Below are 27,394 nucleotides of genomic sequence, written 5' to 3'. Positions count from 1 at the left end.
CTTCCTCCAACCTTTAATTCATTTTAGTGTTTTTTTCTCTTGCTAGAGTGTAAGCTCCTTGAAGTCAGGGGTCATGTCTAGCAGCTCTATTATACTCTCTTAGTACAGCACACTATGCAGAGAGTAATAATAATAATGATGGTATTTGTTAACAATAATAATAATAATAATAACTTTGGTATTTGTTAAGCGCTTACTATGGTCAAGCACTCTACTAAGTGCTGGGGTAGATACATGATAATAAGGTTGGACATGGTCCCTGTCCCATATGGAGCTCACAGTCTAAGTGGGAGGGAGAACAGGTATGGAATCCCTATTTTACAGATGAGGAAACTGAGGCACAGATAAGTTAAGTGCCTTACCCATGGTCAGAGGCAAGGGGCAGAGCTGGAATTAGAAGCTGGGTCCTCTGTCTTCCAGGCCCATGCTCCTTCCAGTAGGCCAGGCTGCTAACCTTGAGTAGATCCTCAATAAATACTACTGATTGAAGTCATTTTGACTTTCTCGAAGGAGAAATTTAAAACCCTCAAAAATTAGCTTCTGGGCGTTCAAAGGGGCATCAGGTACAAAGCCACTCTGTGTCCATACCCAAAATCAATTAATCAGTGGTAAATTACTGAGAACCTACAGGGTGCAGAACATTATCCTAGGTGTTTGGGAAGACCACGACCGAATTAGAAGACACGATCCCTGCCTTCAAGGACCTTAATAAAATATCAATGTCTCCAGTTTTGTTTGAGAATAATAACCAGAATACTACCCTGAACTAATGGCAAGTGCCTCTTCCCAAAAACTCCAAGTGTCTTTTACATGTTTTAGTTACCTCACTTTTATTCTGGATAACATCTAGTGAGAGAGAGAGAGAGAGAGAGATTATCCACCTCACTTTTAGCTGTTCCTCTCTGAGGAATAGACAGGCTAAGTGACTTGCCCATGTCACAGAGAAGATGAGTGGCAGAGCCTGAGTCCCAGTTGCCTAGCCTTTCAAAAATAAAGTCCGACTCACATTCAGCAATGAGCAGTTTCTTATCCCGGATTACGGAATTGCTCACTCGGTAGAAAGACAGATTGTTGATTGCTGCCGTAGCATTGATTACCAGCTCTTCACAGTCATCGATTGACTTGCATTCTGAAAATAATAAACACGTCTGTCAGTCAAACAAATCTTTGCTTCAGCCCCAGCGGGGCAAGGGGCACTGAGTTCTGACTGCCATCTTCCTTGCCCTCCCCTGCCCCTGCAGAGAAGCTGCACCAAAGAGAAGGGGTTTTTTTGTTTGTTTCTTTTGGTTTGGTGTTTTTTGTTTTTAAAAAAAATCAAAAACAGGAAAACACTTTTCATCTCATTTGGCTAATTGGGCCTGTGAAGTCACTGAGTTCCAGCAGGAACCATGTGATCATGCCATCCGGCTAGGCAGTTTAAAAATCCTGCTTTCTTGAACCTAACTTTCTAATTAGGTGGATTCTGGTGCCCAGGAACTCACAGCGTGTGAGAATTGTAAACCAGCCAGAGGTTGGGAAGATGAAAACAGAAGCCCTGTCAGCTGTAACCCTTACCTAGAATGGTAAGCAGCGAGGCCACGATGCGCTGGTCAGTGGCCAAGGCTGCCCCGACGTTGGGGTGAATGGAGACGTTGGCGAGGATGCGCAGCACTTTGATCAGGACGTCTTCAACCTCCGAAGGCTGTTTTGGTGTCCTGTGCGGGTCCTCTCCTTCCCCATTCCATTTCTTGGAATTCAGGTCAAGCTCACAGTAAGTGCGGAATAAAGACAAGAGCGTTTGAATGCATCCTCTCTCTTTAGCAAACTGTTCACGTGCTTGGTTGTTTGTTGCTGTCAGATTGCCGAGGACGAAAACGATGCGAACTACTAAATCCTACAAAAAGAAAAGGCAGAGTCACAAGTCTGGAACAGAAGGGACGATCTCTGTGTCCACAACCGGATGCAGCCGTTCAATCTTTCCATCTTCAAAATCAACCAGGGAGATTTAAAGCTCTTGAAGGTAACAAAAAGATGTCGCCTGTTTGATGCAGCTGACGGTCGATTTCAAATGGATCAACGGAAACAGGGGCTGTCCCTCTTTTCTTTCCCCACAGCCTGTTGAGAAGCACCTTAGGATGTACGGATATGATATAGTTCTGTAATTTCTACAATACCAAAATATTTTTAACAACATATTCTAAAAGATGTACTTTAAAAAGCACATAAATCTGCTGTGACATTCTAAGCCCTAAACATGACACTTCATTCCCTGCCCATTCCTAGGTGTATTTGATATTTACCCAAATACAATGCACAGGTTCCAAAACACCAGGGTGTACTTTTAAAGTTGCAAGACACAACCCCATCGAGAGCTATGACCGGTAACGCCCAAGCTCTGTCCATCAGAGCCTGCAGCTGCCCTTCCCAGTGGCCAGGTGGTGTGCGGCCCAGGACCTGGGGAGAATCGAGCAGGGACCCTGGGCCACAGACAAAGGTGCTCCAGGATCGGGCCGGCAGGGGTGTCTCGCGCTACGGGTCCGACTCTCCGAGTCTCACCATTTGGCGTTGGAGTGAGAACAAGGCGCCTGCTCGAGGGAAAACCTAGCTGAAAGCACACCTGGAAGCTGTGAAAGGCAGCGGTCGGAGCCTGCACAGATGGCATGAGGCACCCAGGGGCCAATGACACCTGCAAGGAGCTGCTGCCGTCTGCCAGGGTGATTGCCCGAGTGACTCCCCGAGCAGGGCACCCCAGGGGCCTGTGGGGCTGGAATGGAAATGGCCGGCCCCCGATGGAGGATATTCAACTTTAGCCATGGAACTGTTCGGCAGAGGTGGCCCATTCGGGGCGGACTCCTGGGAGGAAACAGCACCCAAACGGGCCACACTTGGGAATCGTGCATCAGATCCGAGGTAGAAAATGTCGGGCCTTTCATCGATCACCACACAGGGATGCTCTGGTTCTCTTTGGCTCAGTGCAACGCTCGAATCTGGGGGGAGGGATGACTCAGAGGCAAAACCTGGGTCCTCTCCGGCTAACAAAATGAAGCGAAATGTTGGAGAGGCAGCACGGTGTAGCAGATACAGCACAGGGCGTGGGATTCAGAATGTCATGGGTTCTAACCCTGGCTCCACTACTTGCCAGCTGTGTGACCTTGGGCAAGTCATTTAACTTCTCTGTGCCTCAGTTACCTCATCTGTAAAAGAGGAATGAGACTTTGAGTCTCACCTGAGACAGGAACTGTGTCCAACCCGATTTGCTTGTATCTAGCCCCGCACTTAGTACAGTAAGTGCTTAACAAATACCATTATTATTATTACTGATCTTTGAATTTTTGTGACTTTGGGGGCAGGGGGGGTTTATCTCATTTTCTCTCACTGCACCTTCCCCCCTGTTCATTTTTACTCCCAAGGAGTAGTTTATATGCTTATTTTAACAAAACTAAACAAGTAATCACTTGGGCAGAAGGAAGGCAGGAGCAGAGGCAGAGGGAAGTAGAGGAGGGGGAAGGCAGAGGGAGGTAGGGAAGGCAGAAGGAGGCAGGGAAGAGGGAAAGCAGAGGGAGGGAGAGAAGGCGGAAGGAGGTAGAGGGGTGGGGAGGCAGAGGCAGGGAGAGGATGGGAAGGAAGCGGAGGATATTTGATTCCTTCATTTTGCATTCAGTTGGCTGTCACTTCCACCAAATGGCTGTTCAGTTCTGTAGCTACCAGCTTCAGTTTGGTAGGTATTTCATTCATTCATTCAATCGTATTTATTGAGCGCTAACTGTGTGCACTGTACTAAGCACTTGGGAAGTATAAGTTGGCAACATATAGAGACGGTCCCTACCCAACAGCAGGCTCACAGTCTAGAAGGGGGATGGTAGTTGCTGGGTGACTCTTGGGGGCTAAACACTGGGGTGAATGCAAGAGAATCAGATCTGACCCAATCTCTGTCCCCCTGGGGTTCCCCAGCTCTCTTTACAGACTCTGGATGATTCCTGGGGGGGGGTTACCTAGGGACAATCAACCAATATGAGAACCTGGCAGTGAGACAAGCACCACCTAGAGCTTCTACAAAGCACAAATCAGATTCCTTGGCTCTTCAGTAATCTTTGGGGGCCACCTTTAAGTTGATGTTTGATGGAGGCATTTTTAATTAAATTCAGTCTAGGAAGAAGTAGCACAATTATACAACAACTATTATTTTGAGACTGCAAAATGCTGATGACTCTGGAGAGTGAAGTGAAAACAACAGGCTGCTAGCTTAACCAGTTTATACTGACTTTCCAATTTTGGTTAACCCAGAATCAGTGTAGCAACAGCTTTAGCCAATCAGAGATTAGACAAACAGGTACACTTACATTTTATGAAATCTGACCTCAACCTTGTATTCCAGTTTCAATCTATCAGATATTCTCTTTAGCATACTTTTGCGTTACTAATGAGCAAACATGTTTCTCAAAAGGCTGTAGCTAACACAGCGACTCTGAACTGATGATCTTGTATTGACTCTCCCTGGGTGGACACTTGGCACAGTGCTCGGCTCTAAACTGTCGGCTCCTTTTGGGTTGGGAAAGTATCTACCAACTCTGTTGTATTATACTCTCCCAAGTGCTTAGTACAGTGATCTGCACACAGTAAGCACTCAATAAATTCCATTGACTGACTGACACATTAGCAGGTGCTTAATACCTTCCTTATTATTTGAACAAAATTACTGAAAGAGGGCAAAACCAGAGGCATCCTGGGAGTCAGAAGCACCTGGGTTCTAATCCTGGCCCTGCCACTTGTCTGCTGTGTGACCTTGGGCAAATCACTTAACCTTTCTGTGCCTCAGTTACCTCAACTGTAAAATGGGAATTATGACTGTGAGCTCAATGTGGGACAGGGACAATATGAGACAGGTAGATAGCTTGTATCTACCTCAGTGCTTAGCACAGTGCTTGACACATAGTAAGTGCTTAACAAATACCATTATTATTATTATTATTAATCATCATCATAATAAAAACAACTCCCGGGCCCTAAAGCCAAGGGCCAGAGCCGTATACGGTCTCCTGCCCAGCTGACCCTAGCAAGCACTTTTCCTAGAAAATGCCCCAATTTCCAGATTGGCCACCTTCACTCCCGAAATGCGCAGGAGTGGGCAGGCTAGATTGTGAGTGGGCTTGCCAGGTCCTGCGCTTCCTTGCTGACTGCTCATCAGCAAGCCTCAACTCTGGGCTCCCTCATACTGTCCCGCACTCCAGGAGCCCCTGCCTTGGTTGGTCAAAGTCCCCACCCTGGCTCCCACACAACCCCCCTGGGGCCCGGCGACTCAACCACCACGGACCACCAGTCATGGCCATAACAACCTCTTACACTGTACCTATCACTGAAACCCAGGGAGGCTTGGCCTCTACCCGTTCTGAGGACATACCTGTGTGGGCACTTAGGACTCTGACTATCTGGGGCGTTTTCCTATGAATGAGTGAGAGCCTGCCTGGTTGAGTGAAGGGATCTGGGGTGGACGGAGAGTGGAGAGATGACTCAGGAGAAGAGCAGGGTTGATGGGGATTAGGAAAGGTGCAGTGGGGAGGGGAAAAGGGCAAGATAGGGTAGCGGAGTCCAAGGGGCAGGATGTGAATGTGGATCCTGGACGGGAGAGAGAGAAGAAAAGTGTAGAACACTGGCCAAGACTGGGTATCCCTATTGGTGAATCTTCAACCCAACTCTATTATATTTTACTCTCCCAAGTGCTTAGTACAGTGTTCAACACATAGTAAGCACTAACTAAATCTATGTAGCCCACAATTTTTGTTTACTTCTATCATCTGGCTGTAACTGTACTTACTAGATAATTTTCAATTGTTTTGTTGGTGTTCTTTGCCAAAGACCGCAATACAGATAAGAAACTGAAGAGTCCTGGCTGGCTTTGCAGCCCAAGGCCCCAAGAAGGAATGAAGGAAGTGTCCCGGTGGATCCCAGAGCCAATCCACTCCACCTCCGGACTTCTGCGAGAAAACTGTGCTCTAGACCGCTAACAGAAAACGGTGCTGAAGACTGAACCGGTGTATGCCTGGCAGGCTCTTGTGAGCACTTTCTCTCAAGAAACACAACTACAACTCCTTCCCTTCCTTCCTCCCTCCCTCCCTCCCTCCCACCTGGAATGAACGGCCTGCAGCTCAGCCCGGCCTGGCCCGGCCCCAGAGCCCCAGCGGCAGGCCGGCTGGTACCCAAAGGAGGACCCATCTGCAGGCGGGTCTCTGGGGCCAGAGCCAATCGACTGGAAGATGCCAGTGGCCCGCCCATCCACAAAGAAGCTAGTGCCCACAGAGCAGTGTTGGTGTCATGGGATCTGGGAAAGGTCTGGAAGCTAAAGACTATCTCAGGAGTCATCCAAGAAGCCCTAGGTTTCAAATATCTAGTCCAACATCAACACAGAGTCCTATTCCTCAACAGTTACTCTTCTGCTACCTTAGTGCTATGGAGAGAGAGTGACCCTTGATGGCTGTGTGGATCATCTCTCCTAACCCTCTTGGGCTTTCCCTCATGATCCTCGGTAAACTAACAGTATGAGAGAGGGATTTCATTCACAAAGAAGTAGAACTAAGATGATGTCATGAAATACCACGCATGCAGGAATACAGAAACGCTACAAAGGACCATACTGTGCCCGGTAGGACCCCACTGACCTGCTTCCTCGGGTATTTATCCAGCAGAACTAACAACGAGGTGTAGCAGGTGGAGCAGGTGGCCAAGGCGGCACAGCAGTCCCGGTAGGAAGACAGCTTGCTGCAGACCGGCACAAAGGGGAAAACAGGGCAGAAACACTTGACTTTCCTTCCACATTTCTTAAATAGACACTGGAGTCATTTCTACTTGGAACAGTTTTAAGCACAAAAGCTATATTGAGAAATGGAAACCTCCAAAGAGTTCTATATAAAAAGGATAACCATGAAATCAATTTAAATCTCTACATCTACACTTACAGTCACTCTTCAGTCACACTGCAGCTTTTTTTTTTTTAAAGGAATGTTCTGCTCTAGTTCCCACCACAGCCATGCTGGAGGAGGCAGCACCAGAGACCTGGATGAGGATTTTAGAACACACTGCTGCTTCTCTGGGAAACTCTTCTAACTCAAAAACAATCTAAGCATCCTCCAAAGTCCTTGAGACAGTTACTATTAATATTATTAGAAAAGCAGTGTGGTTTAGTGGCAAGAGCCTGGGCTTGGGAGTCAGAAGGTCATGGGTTCTACTCCTGGCTGCGCCACTTGTCTGCTGTGTGACCTTGGGCAATTCACTTTGCTTCTCTGGGCCTCAGTTATCTCATCTGTAAAATGGGATTAAGACTGTGAGCCCCATGTAGGACAACTTGATTACCTCGTATCTATCCCACCGCTTAGAACAGTGCTTAGCACATAGTAATTGCTTAACAAATGCCATCATTATTATTATTGTAGACTGTATTAATCTTCTAGATGCCAAGTACCATGCTAAGCGCTGGGGAAGATACTTAAAGAAATCAGACAGTTCCTGTCACACAGGGCGACCATGCCTAAGAGGGAGGCAGAGCGGATATCTTATTCCCATTTTACAGAGGAGGAAACTGAAGCCCAGAGAATTGAGTGACTTGCCCAAGGTCACACAGCAGTGAGTGGCAGAGCTGGGATTAGCATGCAGGTCTCCTGACGGGCAGGGCTGAGCTCTTTCCTCCAGCCACACTGCCTCCCCTCTGTTCCAGATTGCTGCCTGCAGATGACGGTGCCCTAGAAGGATACACCCAGAAGACATGCAAATGATTGAAAACCACTCAGTGGAATCAGCCAGGTGTTGTAAACTACTGTTTAAGTGGAAACAAAACCAAGGTGATGTAACGATCTGCGCCGGAAAAGTCGTACTCACAACCAAAAATATATATTGCTAACACAGGGTCACGTGCTGCCACAGAATTCTCTTACGTAAGCATCCCAGGAACTAATGATAGGCTAGTAGAGAACTAAACCAGACCTACGATGAAGAAGCCTCCCCACGTCCTTTCCTCTGGGACACCTGAAATAGGCTGAGGTTCCTTCCCTATTTTCTGGCCTCCCTCCCCCTTGTCCAAATCCTCCCCTGTAATTCTCTGTGCTGCATCTGGGGTCCCCAAGAAGGTGATGGATTAGGGTGGGACATGGGAGGGGCCCTGCAGCATGAACGGTTTCTCTGTTGGAGAAAAGTCCAGGCCTTCCTCTTTATCCATGGCAAGGCTGACTTAGTTTAGACCGCCCTTTTCTATCACCTTGGCCCTCAGGCACCAGCTAAACGCTCCTGTGCAAATCGATGGATATACCGTTCGACTACGTATCTACTCATATGTACGTATCCAATTTTCCTCTCTCTTCTTCTATCTGTAGAAAAACTCCAATGGGAGCCCATTCCTCTCTGAATCAAACCAAAACCCCTGGCCACTAACTTAATACACTCGATCAGCTTTCCCACCTAACTTACCCTTGGTCCTCTCCGCTACACCTCACCCACTTTGCTCCTCTCAAACCAAACTATTCATTGGGCCTCGTCCTTGTCATATATCAGTATGGAGCTAAATTGGCCACAAGAAGGCTCAGCTATCATCTTTGTTGTTCATCCAGGCCAGGCACTAAAATTGTAGCCTTGTGGATAAGTTGGCCAGTGGTGCCACTTCAAAAGAAACAGACCATTGTGACACAGGATGACCCACACACTCAGGCATATCCATCAATCCATCGCATTTATTGAGTGCTTACTGTGTGCAGAGCACTGTACTGAGTCCTTGGAGAGTACAACAGAATTTGCAGATATGTCCCCTGCTCGGAACAAGCTTAGAGCTAAAGGGGGAGACAGACATTAATACAAAAAAATGTACATAAGTATACATAAGGCAACAATAAATAGCCACATTCCCTGTCCACAATGAGCTTACAGTCTAGGTGGAGGGAGACAGACATCTATATAAATAAAGTCTATCATGGCTAAGGGAGGGGGAGACTCCCCTTCCACTGCAGGCAGCCTGAAACCCTGAAAATCATGACAATCTCACCTAATGCAAGACACCTTTTTTTTAACCTCATGGTATTTATTAAGCGTTTACTACGTGCCAGGCACTGAATTAAGCACTGCAATAGATACAAGTTAATCTGGTTGGACACAGTCCCGGCCCCACACAGGGGTCACAGGCTTAATCGTCATTTAACAGATGAGGTAACCGAGGCACAGAGAAATTAAATGACTTGCTCAAAGTCACATAGCAGACAAGTGGCGGAGCTGGGATTAGAACACCTGGCCACTCTCTGCCACAATTTCGAAGGCGTTTTTCCTTTTCTACCCATTTGGAGAAAGACAAAAGAGAGGAAATGTGTAACGAACCCAGTTTTCACCAAAAACTGATGCTGTTTTTTACTGATCTGAAAAGGTCCAAAATCCAAACCTCCTCTCCTTTTTCAGGTTAAACTGGCTTTATTTTATATCGACTCGACTACTAAATAGATATGCAGTTCTGAGTGACATAATGATGACTCTATGGATACTACCCTAAACCCACCAGTGAATTATTTCTGGGGAGATGAAGAGTAGGTTCCACAATGAGACTGTGTAATCGTGAACCACTGAACGTGGCGGGGGCCTTTCTGCTTGACAAAAGGACTTGTCTGTAAAAACCTACAATTTAGTGAAGTGTGGAGGGAGGAATTCACTCCAAGTCAGGAAGTGAAATGCGATGTGCTTTCTGATGTTTAAAGAAAAAGAGAAATTTGGAACTTCCAAATATTTTCAAAGCTTGGGGGAATATGACAGTGTGTGCAATTTTTAAGAGTTTAGAATCGAATCTTCCATTCATGAAATAAGAAGAGAGCATTTGAATGAGATATTGATATTTTTCTGTAAGATACCTACCTGAATATCCTGGCAATATTGGTACAGACATCCTTGTCCCCTGTATGTTGTTCCATTACTAGACATAGTTCGGGGAGTGCACTGTTGCTCAGAAACTTATATCTGACCAGAGGCAAATCAACCAAGTTTCGAATAGTAGCAGTTATCTGTGACATAGACAGGGGCTTCAGGTTATTAAAGAAAGTAGGCAAGAACAGCATGGTGCAGTGGACAGAGCATGGGACTGGGACTCAGAAGGTCATGGGTTCTAATGCCGGCTCCGTCACTTGTCTGCTGTGTGACCCTGGGCACGTCACTTCATTTCTCTGTGCCTCAGTTACCTCATCTATAAAACAGGGATTGAGACTGTGAGCCCCATGTGAGACAGGGGCTGTGTCCAAACTGATTCGCTTGTGACCAGCCCAGCGCTTCGTACAGTGCCTGGCCCATAGTAAGCGCTTAACACATACCATAATAATTATTATCATTTAACTTGTCCCTCCTTGGGGACTACTTTCTAAGTCTTTAAATGGCTTCTGTGGCTCTCCTCTGAGCTTTCTCTAAGATTGCCATGATATATATGCACCCAAGTGTCTCAGTTCAGAGACAGACTTTAAACATTTAGGGCTGATATTTGGAGGTAAAAGAGCTACTTACCTGCACTAACAGGTGGTCTGCATTGAGGAGGCAAGTGCCAGTTTTTTGGGGGGAACCATTTATCTTCTTGATCAACTGCAACAAGATTTCAACTGCACCTTTGCTGACCATCTCGCTGAGGAGCCCTGGATTTCCCGAAACAAATTTTATAGCTCCCATGCAATACAGAAAAGCCTCAATATTAGTTAGCAGATCTTCAACTCTCAGGACCTCCAACAAAGACTCTACCAAGAAAGTGAACAATAAAACTGGGTGTTAAACTGTCATCGGTCCACTCCTAAATCTGCATTCTTTCCAACTTTAAAAAAAAATCATGCAGAAAAACCAGTGAAATGTGTAGATGCAATGAACTTCAAACTTCAAACAAACCTTGTAAAACATGAATGTTCAACTCATCCTGCGGATGGGTCACTAACAACGCTGATATGACGCACTTGTAAATGAGTCACACTTTTAAAAAGTTACAAATTCCTACCACATTCTTTAGAATATCCTCAGCATCCTAAAACATTATTCTTCAACGGGATTTGATTGAACATCAAAACCAAAACATTCATTATAGCTTTCTGAATCTTAATCACTGCTACTGTTTCCGAAAATTAAAAACTCAGTCCCTTATCTATGCCTGATCCCAGAGGCCTAACTGGGATGCGGTGGAGGATCTGCCCGGAAGCAGAGCCCTGGTACCCAACTGTGTGCCCATCCCTAGACTGTAAACCCCTCGAGGGCAGGGACCAAGTCTTCTCCCGGCCTCAAGCACCTCTCCCAAGCTGCGAGTACAAAAGGCTAAATGCTCCTGAATGAATAAGGACAGGCAGCCTGCAGATTTGGTTGAATTGAATTATGCCCCTAAACTGGCATATGCCCCACTAACGATGCTATGAACAGGTGTGTTTTTAGTTTTATTTTTAATACATTCCTCAGCTTACCCTAAACATATTTCAGCCTAGAAGAAAGGAGAGCCTGACACTGTACACATTAGTATTCTCATCCTATTCCCGTGTCAGAGGACATCAGGATGGTTGGTGGGTGGAGGAAAGGGAGGAAGGGGGTTGGGGACAGGAAAAGGGTTGGAAGAGACCGATGAGTGCCCGGAGTTGTGGGTACAAAATTTGCCCTGGGGACAAAAGTACTTGACTGCTTGACCCAGCCAAAAGAACACTACTTTGGGGATCAAATGGTTCATCCACAAAGGGAAAAGGAACACTTCCAGGGCATCATTCTGGACAGTCAAGGAAATGACAAGCTTCTCCACTGTCATGGGGGCCAAGAAGAGGGCATGGGAAAACTCTTCCAGAGTTTCGGCCCTATACAATCTAATAATGTAGTTTAGCAATCAGCAGCCACCACTTTCCAATAAATATTTCACACTGTAGGTGCCAAAGGCAGACCTCAGTGACACTTACCCAAAATGCTCTCATTTTGGATTAGGGAATCATTCTTCTCACTTCGACTAATTTTAAATATGAGTTTGCAGACATTGAGAAGATTCTTTCCACTCACCTTAAGCTGTGGAGACAAAACATGCTTTCAGTTAGGTAGACAATGAAAACAAAAATACTTTAATTTAAAATTGCAAAGTCTAATAAAACATACCACAGGATGTGTATTTTTAACTCACAGAATTATGAAAAATGTCAGTTGGATTTCAAAGCTTGAAATCAGTTAACTTTTTATTGTTCATCTTTTTTGCTGCTGCAAACACTGATTTCACTGAACAAATGTGAATGTTAAATTTAATAGTGTTTAAAAATCCCAAGGAACTTTGGTAACTATTTCAATATTCAGCTTTTTGTCCAATGGATAGGCAACATATACTGATAGAAATGATGGTAGAGGCCATTTTACAAAAAAGCATAAAGATTTACTTTCCATATTACAAAAGAGAAATATAGATCATTATTCTCAAAAGGTCCACCCCAAATTTCAGAAATGTTTTCTCACAAATAAATTGAGAAGAGCAAGACCATTAAAAATATAATGTCATAGAAAACTGAGACTACTGGAAATTCTAGGAAAATATTTCAATACATACAACTTTCTCAATACCAATGATACTGCACATCTCCACCCCCTGCCCCACACCCAGCTTAACTGTTTTTTAAAAATACAGTTAAAAGATAATATTCCAAATCTTTCCCACAGCATAATTTACTAGGTTAACTTGTTTTTGAACCCGCGAGGCAGGAATTTCCTTTCGATCTGACCTAACTCTCCAAACCTTTGAAGAAGCAGATGTTGCTTATCTGGCAGGATGATGAAAGGAACTGGGTGAAAACTAATTTCTTTGAGGGCAGAAAGTTGTTCAGAAAGTCATAAAGTTGTTCAGATAATGCCTGCATCATCATACCCCAGAAAATGCCTAATTTCCTTAGAATGTAATTATGTTTCCTGTTTTACTCCTGAGCCTGTAATGGGAATGTAATCTGGGGCCTTTGGTTTCTGGGTTTGATTCTAAGGAGGTAAACGATCCTGCTTCCTGGAGGTACTTTGTTTTTGGATGAGAGGCAGCTTTTCTGTGAGATGGTAATGTCTGTAAGACCACGACATTCTTCATAAACCAAAGGTATTGGTGTCCTCTTCCCACTAAAATGAATGAGACCCAGAAAGACCTACTGAGGTTTTTGCTCAGAGAGTCTAAGCTAGCTGTTGGCTCCAGACTCGGAACCTGCTCTCACAGACTGGGCTCCAGCACAGTGGCACAGGCTGGGCTACTCTCCAAAACCTCAGCTGACAGAGCCCTTGTCCTTAGAAAAGCCAATCCTGGAGTATTAAAGAGGCCATCTGTCACGGAACCAAGGAAAATTCTCTTGGTCCTCCCCCTTGCTAAGGGTGTCCTGGATCCTGCTCATCCTTTGAGGATATTAATATCAACAACTCGACAAAATGTATATTCATTTTCCTTCATTCACGTTTTTGGATAAGATCAATTTTAATCACCAGAGGAGAAAGAAGTACTTAGGATGTGAGCCCCACATGGGACCTGATTTTCTTCTATCTACATCAAACAATAAATGGTATTTATTGTGTGCTTACTATGTGCATGACCCTCAAATAAGAGCTTGGGAGAATACAACAGAATTAGCAGACGTGCTCCTTGCCCTTGACAAACTTACCGTCTAGAGGGGGAGACAGAAGATATGAAGAAATAATTTTATAATATATAATATAAGGGTATGTATATAAGTGCCCCAGCGCTTAGCACCAGGCTTGGCACAGAGTAAGTGCTTAATAAACACCACAATGATAATAACTACTATTATGGCTATGATTGCAAGACTACTAAATACAGTGTTACTGTTGTTGCAAAGAAATGTCCAAGAAATGTCCTAATCCTGTCTCTGCCACTTGTCCGCTGGGTGACCTCGGACACGTCAGTTTCCTTCAATATCTGTTTTCCCTCCTACTTAGACAATGAGTCTGTGTCTGAGACAGGGTCTGTGTCTGATCTGATTAACTTGTATCTACCCTACGCTTAGAACAGTGCTTGATCCAGGATAAGTGCTTAGCTAATACCATAATTATTTTCTTGTCACATTTTCAAGAAGCTTTTTCTTGGGAAAGCTCTGGAGTATTGTAAATAAAACTTTGTTCATTTGTTTTAATGGCTTCCTATTATTATTATTGTCAATAACGAGCTCATAGTCTAAAGGGAAAGACAGACATTAATATAAAGAAATAAATGGATACATAAATAAATATATAAATAAATAAATAAATAGCAGATAGTCCTGAAATAATTGGGGGGCATATCTTTTCACTCAACTGTTTTACGATTTGGACAAAAAAAAATCGCCTTGCAAAAGATAGTTTCTACAGAGTTATATTTCACGTCGGAAGTTTTTCTGCTCTGTCTGTCCCTCCCTCATCACTTCTATACAACACAAGTACCCTTCTGGCACGGAATGACATCTTTCTATGAACCCACGGACTGTGAACTAAAAGCCCTCTGGGGTAAAGGTTATCAGTTGCAGAAGAGCAAACAGTGTCATCCCTATGACACTGGCAACCATATTTTTGGAAACAAGACGACAGCAAGGTTTGCAAGTGGTGCCCAAAAAGGGGCTGTGTGCCTCCTACCAGCAGGCCACGACTCCCTTGCTTGGCCTATGCGTGTCTATGTGGTTGGGGGTGGGGGTGAAGGGGTGGGAGGGGTGTAACAATCTAGCAGGGGAGTAGGGGGGCGCGGGGTGGGGAGAAAGGGAGGGCAGACAGGGATGGGAAAACTGAATTCTAATGAAATCAAGTCAATGCAACATGCTTCCCCTCTAAGTGGGATCCCATTGTAGCTTCAGTCCATTGTGGCTTTGCCTCCTGGGACCTAAGATAAGCAAAAACAATTTCTGCTGGCCCACAGAATCCAAATCAGTTAAGACATCATGTGACAAACTGCACAAAGAGAGAAACTTAATGTTCTGAAAGGCAAGAAATTAAAAAGAAAGAGAAAATGAAAAGAATGAGTACATTTAATAGGGATAGTAGAGAAGAAGGATGGGTCGATGATGGTGGTAACCACTTAACCATGTAGTCAGGTCAGACGCAGTCCCTGTCCCAGACACAGACTCGTAGTCTAAGTAGGAGAGAGAACAGTCATTGAAATTCCATGTTATAGATGAGGAAAGAGGCACAGAGAAATCTCACAGCAGGCAAGTGGCAGAGGCAGGATTAGAACCCAAGTCCTCTGACTCTCAGGCCCATGCTCTTTCCCTTAGTCCATGCTACCGGGATGGGTTGTTCACACTGGGCTTGTATCGCAAAGATCGGCAGAGATTACAAAATAGTTTTCCTATTCCTAGAAGAGATTAAATTATTGGTCAAATAGCAGAGAACAAATGCCATCCCCCTCAAGAGGTATCTTTAAGCCTGAGGTAAATACTATCGCAAGAATCTAAGAAGTTGATGTCTACATTCAAACGGCCATTAGGTGACACGAGTTGCATTCTGTTCCTCGAGATTCCCATAAAAGATAGTCAATGGGATAATGAAACCACATCTCCTCCAGGAGGTCTTCCCTGCTTAGCCTCTCATCTTAAGCTATTTCCCCACCAACTGCCACTTCGGCACTTGCACATGACCTAAGCAATTGGGTACTTACTCATTCCCACTTCACATTGCATTTATTTACATATCTTTACACAACATTGTTTCCTGCTACCTTTAATTTCCTTAGTGGTTGATCTCCTGTTAGACTGCACGTTCCTTAGGAGCAGGAATCATGTCTATTAACTCTATTATATTTTCCAAAGTGCTCAATATAATTCTCTGCATAGAGTGTGTAAACAATACTATCAGCTAATTGACTGATCCTGGAAAGAAGCCCGCCCCTAGGTTTCAAGTCTTGAGACTCCTGCCCAGGTCTCCGGACAGCAGACGCTGGCACTTCAGCAGGCTTCTATTGCCCAACTGCAGCCAAAAAGTCTCTCCTGTCCAGAGCCTAGAGGCAGGGCCTCCTTGGGTGTTTGGAGGGCAGTGGCGGGGCCTCTGCCAGTTGGAGGATGGTGGCATGACCCGGGGGGCAGCGGATGACAGGAGTCAACAGTGACTGTAACTTCTCCCTTTTTCCCTCATCCTCCTCTGTTTCAGGAGCTCCTTAGGCTCCCTGTCTCATCTCTCCCTCTCCCTGCCATCCTGCCTAAAGCCATCAGATTGCTGGTGGCAATTTGGGAGCACGGCTAGAAGAACAGAATAGAAGACTTAGACAGACACTGATTTAAATGTATAGAGTGCATGACTGGATAAAACTTTGAGATGTTTTGATTATCAGGGAAGACACAGTTCTCTAATAAGAATAAGAATAAGAATTGCATTTGTTAAGTGCTTACTACATGCCAGGCACTGCAGTAAGTGCTGGGGTGGATACAAGCAAATTGGGTTGGACACAGTCCCTATCCCACTTGGAAGTCACAGCCTCCATCCCCATTTTGTAGATGAGGTAACTGAAGCACAGAGAAGTAAAGTGACTTGCCCAAGATCAATACTTCATAAGCTTTAGGAAGACTTAAAAATAACTTACCGCTAAAATAGTTTTTGCAAGTTTGAGGTCAAGCAAATCTGAACCAATGTCAACTAGTTTATATAGAGTCTTCAGGAGTATAGTTCTTCTTTTAAATCTCCTTCCAAGCATGTTTCCTTCCTCTAATGCTTGGTGGAGGCTGGTGCAGGCAGTACAAATGTTTTCAATATTGCCCTCTATTTTGAGAAAGAAAAAAAAAGAAAGAAAGAAAAGGCTGTATTTAGTTTCAAGAGCCACCCATTTCAAAGTGTCAATTTCTATTTTCAACATCCCCCAATATTAACATTTTTCTAAGCTGGGTTTCTTTGGCCTTCTCTGCCCCCTAACTCATCAGTGCCCTATGGAGACAGACTAAACTCATTAATCTAGCCAGGCATATGATCTAAGAAAGGAGCATTTTGATTGAAAATCTACCATAGAGTTGGAAAGAGGCAGAAAGATGTGAGAGATTGATTTATTTATTTGAAATGACCTTCTGACCTCCTTGCACCTTGCACTTCACCACCCAAAAGCAGGGCAGCCGGGCAGCAGGGCTAGAATTAGGCAGGAGTGACAGAAGTCTTGTGCCAGTGAGCATTGGTTTGGTGGATGAAAGAAGGGCCCAGACAATGGCTGGGGGTCGGACTAAAGGGATTAGTGGGAAATACTATTTTTATTTGGTCATTAAAACTTTAGAGAAAAGCAATCTGGGAAACTGGATGTGAAACAGATTATTTATTCCTTCTCATCACCAATGAGACAAGAAAAAAAGACAAACAAAATGGAACTCAAGACACATTAATTTGGTCTTTTATGGGGAAGGACCCAAAGAATCCAAAGTATAAGATTATTTTAGCTACAGTCATTAACAGATCACATTTGGAAGTTAAAATTTGAAAACCAATACTTGATTTGAAATAAATACTAAACATGATGTTGAAAGCCCATATAAAGGAAGTGTGCAAATGCAGAAGGAAATGACTCAATTCATTTTAGCCCTTTTTCAACAATAATGACTAAGAACTTTTTTAGCTCAATAATTAAATCACCTTTAGTGCCTTACAGTTATGTATTTAAATAATTGAATGACTGGGAAATGACATCAGACTACCTAAAAGGAAAAATAAACTGCACTCTATTGTCCTGAAAATGTTTAGGATTTTTATTTTATTCTTCTGTGACAGCATCACACTCAGTGAAGTTTCGGCTGTAAGCCACCCTTGAGCTAAATTGTTGTAAGGAGGATTTTCAATTCCTTCCTCTGCACATTTTATGGTTTGCTGGTTTCTACCCTTCTCTCCGAATTTCAGCCTTAAGAGGACGGAAGCTCTCAAGGGCAATTTTCCAAACTATGGGCAGAAATAACTCCCTGGCCAGTGAGAATTTCAACTGAAAGGCAACGTGCCATGGAGAACGACTGATGGCAGCCCGCCACGAAAGACAGAATGGTCAACCCAGCTGGGCTAGCCTCCTCTTGACATCTCCGTTGCCCAAGGACTCCGGCGCCAGAGAGTCCTCTCAGGCAGGCGCACAGAGTTCCCGCTGACTGGGAATGGGACCCTTCTCTAGGGAGACACCTCTCACTTTTAAACATCATTCCAAAGTTTGTAAGAACAGAGAGGCAAAAATAATGTATGCTCTGGGTTTAAAAGGTCAGGACATCAGATTGGGCTACACCTACCACTTGAGGATGTTGTGAGAATATAATGAGATACATGGATGTCAAAGTGCTTTGGGACAATAAAGGCACATGACAAATACAAGGTGTTCATACTGTCAGGACCATCAGAAGTACACCTTTTCCATTTTGGACCTCCCAGAGGGACTAAGCAGTAGTAAGACACTAAGCGGCAGTAAGGTCCAAGTATGAATGGCCCACTTTCATGTCCTGCTGACTTTAGGTATGTTTGGCAAAAGGTACATTGAGTTGTCTCTTCAAAATTTGCTATCCATTTTGTGGTTACAAAACTGTAATCCATACTTGGTCTTCTGGAATTTGGAGCCCAGTGTAATGCCTGGCAGCACAGGCCTGTATGCAATAGCATCCAGGATATATCAGTGAAGCATTTTTAGTCTGTACCTGTGCCCAGAAAAGAGATTTGACAGAGTCTTCTATATTCCAGTGGGGGTTTCAACCTAATTTTCTTAATGTTTACATAGATTATGTTGCTTAAAAAAAATGCCACGCATAAAAGATGAACAAATAACTTTTCCCTGTAATGCATCCCCTTAGAGAGCTAGAGGTATTTTCAATTTTTTTTAATTATTCCTACCCATCTCTAATTCACGCAAAATGGGTAAAATCCTTGAATTCCAGTATGTTTCTTCCTCTTCTGTTTCATTTTCTCTTAAATCCAACCCTGAAATTTTGAAACACATATAGGAAAAAGATTCATAGTTAGCACAATAAATAGATGCCAATATTTACGACTCTGAAAGTAATAACAGCAGCGGTATCAACTGAGCGCCCGAGTGTGACACCCTGAATCTAAGCACTTGAAAAAGTAAACTGGAAGCACGAGTGAATGAGACTTTCCATCTTCTTCAATCTCCGGCCTATTAACAAAAACACTAGAGAGGTAAGTCAAGTACACCAAATTGGCCAAAATATGGCATGGGGTGAGAATATTTGGTCTTTAGAGAATTTTGGACATTACTGTTGCATCAGAAAAATCAGTTGTTAATTTCCCTTTTTTATCTAACATTTGCAGCTTGAGATGGCAGAAGTGAATCCAATTCTAGAAATATTTCACCATAAAATAGCAAATGCATTCTTGGTATTTAAAGATGATGATGCTGACAATAACAGTCCATCAGCAAGTTAGCATCACTGACAGACTGTCTCTACCAGATTTTTTTTAACCTTTCCTAACTTCTGGCCCAGCTTGGGGGTGGGGGGAGAGGGAGAGAGAGAAGGAGAAGCGTGCTCATCCCCCTAACATGGCTTCCTCTTCAGCTTCCACCTCAATGTGGATGATTTCCAAGTTTACCTCCTCAGCCCCAACCTCTCACATAATCCTACATTTCTTTCTGCTTCCAGGCCATCTTCAAGGCAAAAACGGAATACTTCTTCTTCACTCCAAACCATGTCCCCCTCCCACCTATCCCATCATGGTTGATGCCATCACTCTGCCCAGAGTGCTTGCAACTTGGGGTCACCGCTGTCTTTTTCCTCCCCCATTCAGGCTGTTGCTAAATCCCATTGGTTTTTCCTCCCCAGAACAATTTAATTCTGCAATAATCTAAACCATTAAACTGTTCCACCTCATGGGAGCAAACTGTCCTCATGAAGGGACCTGGACTTTTCCAGGGTTCCAGGGCTGTCTCTTCCTATACTCTGAGTTGCCAGCTAAGGCCTTCAAAGAGGTCCGTCGTTGCATACTGGAGAGCAAAAGGGCAAGTTTTTCATCAGGCTCCCAGCAGGATAAGGTGCAGCTAGCTGAGCACTCCCAGATAAATCCAGAAAACAAGATTGTGTCCAAGGATGCTCCTCCTATCGCTTCACTCCAGAAGCTGCTCCATTGGAGAATTTACTCAAATCTGAACCACAAAGTCGTGTATTTTTGAAAAGTCCACATATCTTGTACCTTAGTTTTAGGGAAGAGATTATCATTAAGAAACTACTTTTATGTCGACTGAGAGTTCTCTGAACATAAAAATTATGATTCGACAGGAAACTACATCCTTCCCCTGGCCTGGAGTGCCCTCCCTCCACACATCCGCCAAGCTAACTCTCTTCCTCCCTTCAAAGCCCTACTGAGAGCTCACCTCCTCCAGGAGGCCTTCCCAGACTGAGCCCCCTTTTTCCTCTCCTCCTCCCCACCCCCCCAACCCTACCTCCTTCTCCTCCCCTCAGCACTTGTGTATATATATATATATATATATTTGTACAGATTTATTACTCTATTTTACTAGTACATATTTACTATTCTATTCTATTTTGTTAATAATGTGCATATAGCTTTAATTCCATTTGTTCTGACAATTTTGACTCCTGTCTACATGTTTTGTTTTGTTGTCTGTCTCCCCCTTCTAGACAGTGAGCCTGTTGTTGGGTAGGGACCGTCTCTATATGTTGCCAACTTGTACTTCCCAAGAGCTTAGTACAGTGTTCGGCACACAGTAGGAGCTCAATAAATACGACTGAATGAATGAATAAATGAATGAATGAAACTAGTCAGGCAAAAAGTTCAGCATGTTTTTGGAAGACTTTGCTGTCTCAGTGGTTATAATTCTTCACCACAGATTTGCATTTTGGTCACAGAAACTTGACACTTATTGGCTGATGTTTTTAGCATGTAAATGCAAGAGCCTTAGCAACTACACAGCTTCAGAAATTGGCCCCATATTGAACTTCTCTTTTGAGCTGCTGTACCAAATTCCCATTAGTTTCAATGTGTTCCGCTCCTCTGGAAAAAGGTTTAAGTAACCATTACGTGACCTGATGGCCCTTGGTGACACTTATTTTTGTTCAGCATACTATTTCTAGCTGGAGATGGGCAAAGCCCCGTGCATTATTCTACTAGTGAAGGATGCACCCAGCAACCTCGAGGCTCCTGGACACTGTGAGTGCTGATGTTAATGTGAAGTGCAGATGACCTGGTTACTAATTTCCACTGCCCTAACAATAGTAGAGAGTTGTCCTTTTGAAGAAAAAAAGGAAGAATTCCTAATTCACCTTTTCTATTTGCACAAAGATTTAGAACATAAGAATACTGCAGATGGTAGATGCGCTAAAGAGCTATCCTGGAAGGAGAATGACTGACAGCAGATTACCCCAACAATTGCTGGATGGAGAGCTGAAAGTGGGAAGCCGAAAATAAGAAGGACAGAGGAAATGCTTTTATAGACACGGTAAAGCAAAACTCAGACAGTGCTGCATTCCATATGAAAACTGGGAATCGGTTTCCAGGACAGACCTGCACGGCGCACTGCCAACAAGAAACATGCAGCTCTTTCTAAGTAAATACTTCACTATTTTCTCTATCTGTGATTTATTTTGTCTGTCTGCCCCTCTAGACTGTAGGCTCCTTGTGGATCTACCAACTCCTATGTGCGTAGTACAGTGCTCTGCAGAGTAAGTGCTCAATAAATCCCCCAGATTGACTGAAGAGCTGTAACAAGGCTCTGTGCCACTGCTGTCTCCCAGCCCTGTCCACCTGTACTGTTCTACACTCATGGAATCCCCTCCCGTACCCACCCAACACCTGCAGACCAACCCTGCCCATACCGCCCCTCACCACAGAGCACCCACCCGGGCCCTCAGACCCTCTCCCTCCCTCCCTTGCCCTATACACACTGGCCATTCACCTTTACCCACTCTGCATCCACAGACCATCTGCCCATACCCAGTCCTCACCTAGCGACAGCCCACCCATACCCTGAGATCCCTTGCCCAGGCCCATCCCCTCCCCTGCAAACAAAGCAGACTTACCCAGCCCACCCTGTAGCCCTGCTGTGGGTATCCGCAGGTCGGGTTGGGTCAGGCTGGGGAACCTGAGGGGATGCAGGTTACCACCTTCAAGACCTACGACTCCAAGAACTGTAAAAAGCAAAATATACCGGGAGAATCGTCACAGTACACAGACCTGGTTTTGTTTCTGATTTGCTCTGGTTGCTGTTTCTTCGACATGCTGAAGCTCCAATGTGATTTTGATTTTTCATCTGGTTGCTAAGGGAAAAAGGTAAAAATTAATGAAAACAGTTCAGGAAAAAAGGCCAGTTTTTTTTCAAGTGCAGCATACGTACCGTAAACAGGGTCTGAAACACAGGGAAATTATTAATTAAGCATGACACATTTCTCTTCACAGCTTTACAAGGAATACCCTGCCGGGGCAGGATTCTCAAAATTGTACTCTCCAGGGCCAAGAACAGTGCTCTGCACCCAGTAAGTGCTCAATAAACATGACTGATTGATCAAAACAACAGGTCAGACTAAAACAACAGGGCATTTTGACAACATGCAAAGCACAGACGTCAGATGCAGGAACATGAATGAGTAGATCAGTTCGGTATAGTTTAGGACAGTAACCGGTAGGCAGGGCGTTGGGCCAAATTGCCTCTTGAGGTTCCTTTCCATACTACTTGTGTGAGACTTAATGATCAACAGAACAAAACTCGGCCTATAGCACGAAAACCTAAAGGTTGATAACACACTTATTTACCATAAGGGGTCACTATTACAGCAGCCAAGAAAACTACAGTACGCTGGACTCCTACTTGGGTGCTTTCTGCTGAGGACTTCATGCACCTAATCTTTTACCGAACCAGACATATAGACAGTTCATGTTCTCTAAAACTTATCTTAAAAACATCAAAAATTCTAACGTCCTTTAAGTACATGGGGAAAATTATTCAGGACCATTTGCATGGCTCAGTGGAAAGAGCACGGGCTTTGGAGTCGGAGGTCAAGGGTCCGCCACTTGTCAGCTGTGTGACTTTGGGCAAGTCACTTAACTCCTCTGGGCCTCAGTGACCTCATCTGTAAAATGAGGATTAAAACTGTGAGCCCCCCATGGGACAACCTGATCACCTTGTAACCTCCCTAGCGCTTAGAACAGTGCTTTGCACATAGTAAGCGCTTAAATGCCATCATTAGTATTATTATTTACTCTAGACATTGGTTAAAGATGAAAAACGGTCATGAGGCTCCTGCTTACAAATGAAAGGCGGGAAGTTTGAACGGAGTACCAGCTTCCAGGCTTTATTTTCAATCGAACTCCACGTTTTCCCTTGCATAATGTCTGGAAATAAAATAAAAATGTGCTCTCATCTGAACTAGTTCTCTCTCACACACATCATGAAGGCCACCAGGAACATCTCTATCTTCAGGCAGTAAGTCAATCGTATTTACTGAACACTTGACTAAGTACTTGGGAGAGTACAATATAACAATACGAGACACATTATCCACCCACAATGAGCTTCCAGTCTAGAGGGGGAGACAGACATTAATATAAATAAATAAATTAAAGATAAGGACAAAAGTGCTGTGGGGCTGGCAGGAGCTGCACCAGTTTAGTGCTCTCCATTCATTCCTTCACTCAATCTCATTTATTGAGCGCTTACTGCGTGCAAAGCACTGTACTAAGCACGAGGGAGAGTACAAACAACAACAGACGCAGGGCCACTGCCACCACCACCACCACCACCTCTGGTGAACCCCGGCCAATTCCCTAACAGGTCCATCCAAAACCCCGACTGGGCTCAGCTGTGTGGAGGGAAAAAGCAGAGCTGCTGGAGCATGGCTCAGCCAGCAGGTGTACGCACATGTTGCTCAGTGGCACGGCAAGCAGAGGTCCAGGAAAAAACCTGCCCAAACCCCAAGCTTCACCCTCCACCTTGTCTTCCTCCTTACTGCTGCTCTCTGTCTGTACTTCCAGGGGCTGCAGAAGGGTTTCCTGCTTTGAAGAAATAGCAGGACAGGTGTAGGCCTGAGTACCCAAGAGACCCTGATTTCTGTTTGAAGAAAAAGGTCATTCAACATCATCATAGTGAGATTTGCTAAGCGCTTTCTAGGTGTCAAGAACTGTGCCAAGTGCTGGGGTAGATACCGTACAATCAGATTGGCCACACCTACTATAGAGAGAGCACTGGACATAGGTGCCCAGGCCCATCCAATGAAAGGAGAACACACGGTCCCTGCCCTCTTGCAGTTTACAAACCTAGAGGGGAACCCAGACTGCCATTTGCAGGAGAATGAAGGGAGCCAAGGAGCAGAAGAGGAAGGAGCCTGCCCCACCACACAGTGACAGCGCTGGGGAGAAGGGCTTTGAGCAGAAGCAGTGTGAGAGCCAAAGCAAAAAGGAAGCGCAAAAAAGGAAAGCAGAAGCCTACGGAAAGAGGAGAGAAAGGAGAAAGAATTCTGAATAAGATTCCTAGAGCTCTTCAGGCTCAGTCCAAAACACTGAGGTGTCAAGTCAAGTTGGCAAATTACCTTACACTTCAAATTACTGCTACAAAAGGAAATATAAATCTAAGCCTGGAAAAAATCCTTTTTGCTTGTCCATTCAACCACCTACATAAAAGGACTAAATACAAAAATCACAGTGATTTACATTTTGCGTTTCTTGGGGCCCCAGGTAGAAAGACATACTAACCCTCCACTTCTGAGATGGGATGAGAATGAGGCAACGCTCCTGCTCACACCATCCTGCTTCTGTGTTTCGTTTCGGTCTACACCATCAGTTAGTTGAAGGCTGTGCCCTTTAAAATGGGCAGGGGCATTTAATTCTCTTATGCAAATTTCAGAATTATTAATTGAAGAGTCCCCTCTAATACCTGGCTCTTCTGAATTCAGCCTCTTCTTCGCTGCAATAAGCAAAAACAATGTTTTGTCATAATGGTCTTAGAATATTAATAATTTTCTAATCTACTAATTTCAGTAATTTTGAATCTCACATCTAATATTATGACACTCAATCTAGAACAGAGGTGAAGCTGAGTCATCATCATTGTAGGCATGAATATCTTCAGCCAAGACCAGGACCACCAGGAAGACAACGTGGCCTAGTGGAAAAAAGGACAGCCCTGGGAGTCAGAGGACCTAGGTTCTAATCCTGGCTCTGCTACGTGTCTACTGCATGACCGTAGACACGTCTCTATGCCTCAGTTCCCTCATCTGTAAAATGGGGATTAAAGCTTTGAGTCCCATGTGGGACATGGACTGTGTCCAGTCTGTATCTTGTATCTACACCAGCACTTACTACAATGCCTGGCAATCGTAAATGCTTAACTAGTTCCATTAAAAAAAATACCACAGGTAAGGGAGAGTAGGCTGATAGAGTGCCTTAAAGCTAGTGATGAGGAATTTCTGTTGGAGGCAGGTCACGGGTACCCACTGGAAGCTTCTGAGGAGAAGAGAGATGTTTGTGTGCAGAATAGCATTATAGAATGATGACCAGGGCAGCAAAGTAAAGGGTGGGCTGGAGAAGGGACAGACTTGGAAGCCTGGAGGTCAGAGAGGAAGGTGAAGTCAAGCTGGGGGTATGACTGGTGTCTCGACCAGGGTGGTGTCCGTTTGGATGGAGAAGAAGAGGGAGATTCAGGGAGTCTGACAAAACTACTGGACCCAGAGTATAGTGAGCAGAAAGGAGTGGTAGGGAAGGGTGGAGAAGAACAGGGGCAGGTGGCAATAAGGAGAAAGGTGTGTATGTGTGTATTTTGGAGGGGGAGGAGGGGAAACGACACAGTGACAGCTCACCCTGGCCCTGAAAGAGCAGAGAAGGTACATGTACCTTCCTCTTCTTTCCCCTTTTTCCCTTCCCATTCTTCCCTTCTCTCTCACTTCCTTTTCCTTTCTCCATTTTTTCTTTCTGTTCTTCCCTCTCCCCTCATTCAGCCCTCCGTCCTAGCCCTTGGTATTCAAAGACACCATTGAGAAGTACAGCTAAGTAATAATACTAATACTACTATTAATAATAATCCCTCTAGACTGCAGCTCCTTGTGGCCAGGGAACATGTCTACCAGCTCTGTTATAGTGTACTCTCCCAAGTGCACACAGTAACTGCTCAATAAATATAATGGATTGGTTGATTACCACTATTATCATTTACAACTAATAATAATAATAAAGTCAATATTTATTAAGTGCTTACTGTACTAACTGGGGAGATACAATACAATCAGATCCGACATAGTTCCAGTTCCACCAGGGGTTCACAACCTAAGGGGAAAGGGCAAACAGGTATCTAATACCCATTCTGCAGGTGAACAAACTGAGGCACAGAGAAGTTAAGTGACCCTTCCAAGGTCACATAGTAAATAAGTGGCAGAGCTAGGGTTAGAACCCAAGTCTCCTGACTCCCCTCCTGTGTTCTTTCCATTACGCCACACCATTTCTCTGATCCTTTGGAAAGATGAACAGAAATGACTCAAAAGGATACCATCCCTGTTTCCAAGAGGACTGCAATCTAAAACAAGACTGATGTGGACAAAGATTCTGAGCTCTAGAACCCTCTGCTGCCGGGAAGGGGAGGGGGCAGGAGGGGGGTCTCCTGGTGCAGTCTCTCACATTTCCAATGATCCAATGGTTTCCAAAGAGGAACATTGCTGGGAGATGGATGTAACAGACAAGGGACCACTGTCTCTCACAAACAGCGAGAAGATACCATCTTAAACCCTTTAGTGAAATTCTCACAGAACGGATAGCCACTATCTGGAATCACAGCTTTGTACATAAGTGCTCCAGGAGGTTGTGGTACACTCGTGTGTAGTTTCAGCTGGGAAGTGCAGAGGTGAAAACTGGAGTGATATAACCTGGGAAGAACCCAAATTCAACTGGAGAGGGCCTCCTGGAGGAAATGTGATTTCAGAAAGGCTTTGAGGATGGGAGGCAGCTTTGGTCTGGCAGAGTGCGGAAGATCCCTTATCACCTGAGCATTCCACGTAAAATCCCCCTTTCCTTCCTCCTCCTAACTGTAATGTTAGGGATCATGTCTAAGTACTGAATTTTCCCAAACCCACAGCACCCTCCTCTGCACACAACAGGCATTCCATAAATACTGTCAATGGACAGGTTGATTGGAAGACTTGCTTTTCTATCCTGTGCTATTTTTGCTTCTGCTAAGTTCCTGGAAACCCTTTATAACACCTGCCTTGTTTCGAATTTTCAAAGAACAGGAAACACACAGGCACTAGTGCACCAGACCCCCGAATTTCCCTCTCTAGGCCTTGTGCTCTTTCCCCTTTCCCATTCTGAATCCCCTCCAACCTTCCCACTGTCCAATTCTGCCCAAGAGTCGGCAGGCCCCCTCCACTCTCCATCTTGCTATGGCTCTCTGCTAAGTACCTGAAATACTAATAAGCCTTCCAAAATAATGAAAAAATCTCCAATGGTTGGAATGGCAAATATCAGAGCTGCACTCAACACCCTGGAAAAGAACAGTCAAACGTGCAGCAGTTCCTGCTGCTGCAGA

General features: G+C 44.5%; 1 protein-coding gene across 4 annotated transcripts in view; it reads right to left on the bottom strand.

The window, feature by feature from the left end:
- ARMC2 (armadillo repeat containing 2) overlaps positions 1 to 27,394 on the bottom strand; it is a 47,946-nt gene that overhangs the window by 6,715 nt on the left and 13,837 nt on the right. For 3 of the 4 annotated variants that reach the window (XM_038761142.1, XM_038761143.1, XM_038761140.1), the window contains exons 5-14: positions 24,577 to 24,787; positions 22,066 to 22,148; positions 18,751 to 18,837; positions 16,499 to 16,674; positions 11,892 to 11,994; positions 10,486 to 10,709; positions 9,850 to 9,995; positions 6,633 to 6,732; positions 1,555 to 1,873; positions 1,007 to 1,129 (exon numbers count right to left, since the gene is read on the bottom strand). In XM_038761142.1, the coding sequence (XP_038617070.1) occupies positions 1,007 to 1,129; positions 1,555 to 1,873; positions 6,633 to 6,732; positions 9,850 to 9,995; positions 10,486 to 10,709; positions 11,892 to 11,994; positions 16,499 to 16,674; positions 18,751 to 18,837; positions 22,066 to 22,148; positions 24,577 to 24,787 (1,572 nt within the window). The remainder of the gene's footprint in view (positions 1 to 1,006; positions 1,130 to 1,554; positions 1,874 to 6,632; positions 6,733 to 9,849; positions 9,996 to 10,485; positions 10,710 to 11,891; positions 11,995 to 16,498; positions 16,675 to 18,750; positions 18,838 to 22,065; positions 22,149 to 24,576; positions 24,788 to 27,394) is intronic. The other variant, XM_038761141.1, reaches the window with a different exon arrangement.

This window comes from Tachyglossus aculeatus, chromosome 19, assembly GCF_015852505.1.
Source record: "Tachyglossus aculeatus isolate mTacAcu1 chromosome 19, mTacAcu1.pri, whole genome shotgun sequence".
NCBI classification, from domain to species: Eukaryota; Metazoa; Chordata; class Mammalia; order Monotremata; family Tachyglossidae; genus Tachyglossus; species Tachyglossus aculeatus.
This window is presented reverse-complemented; position numbering and strand designations above follow the sequence as displayed.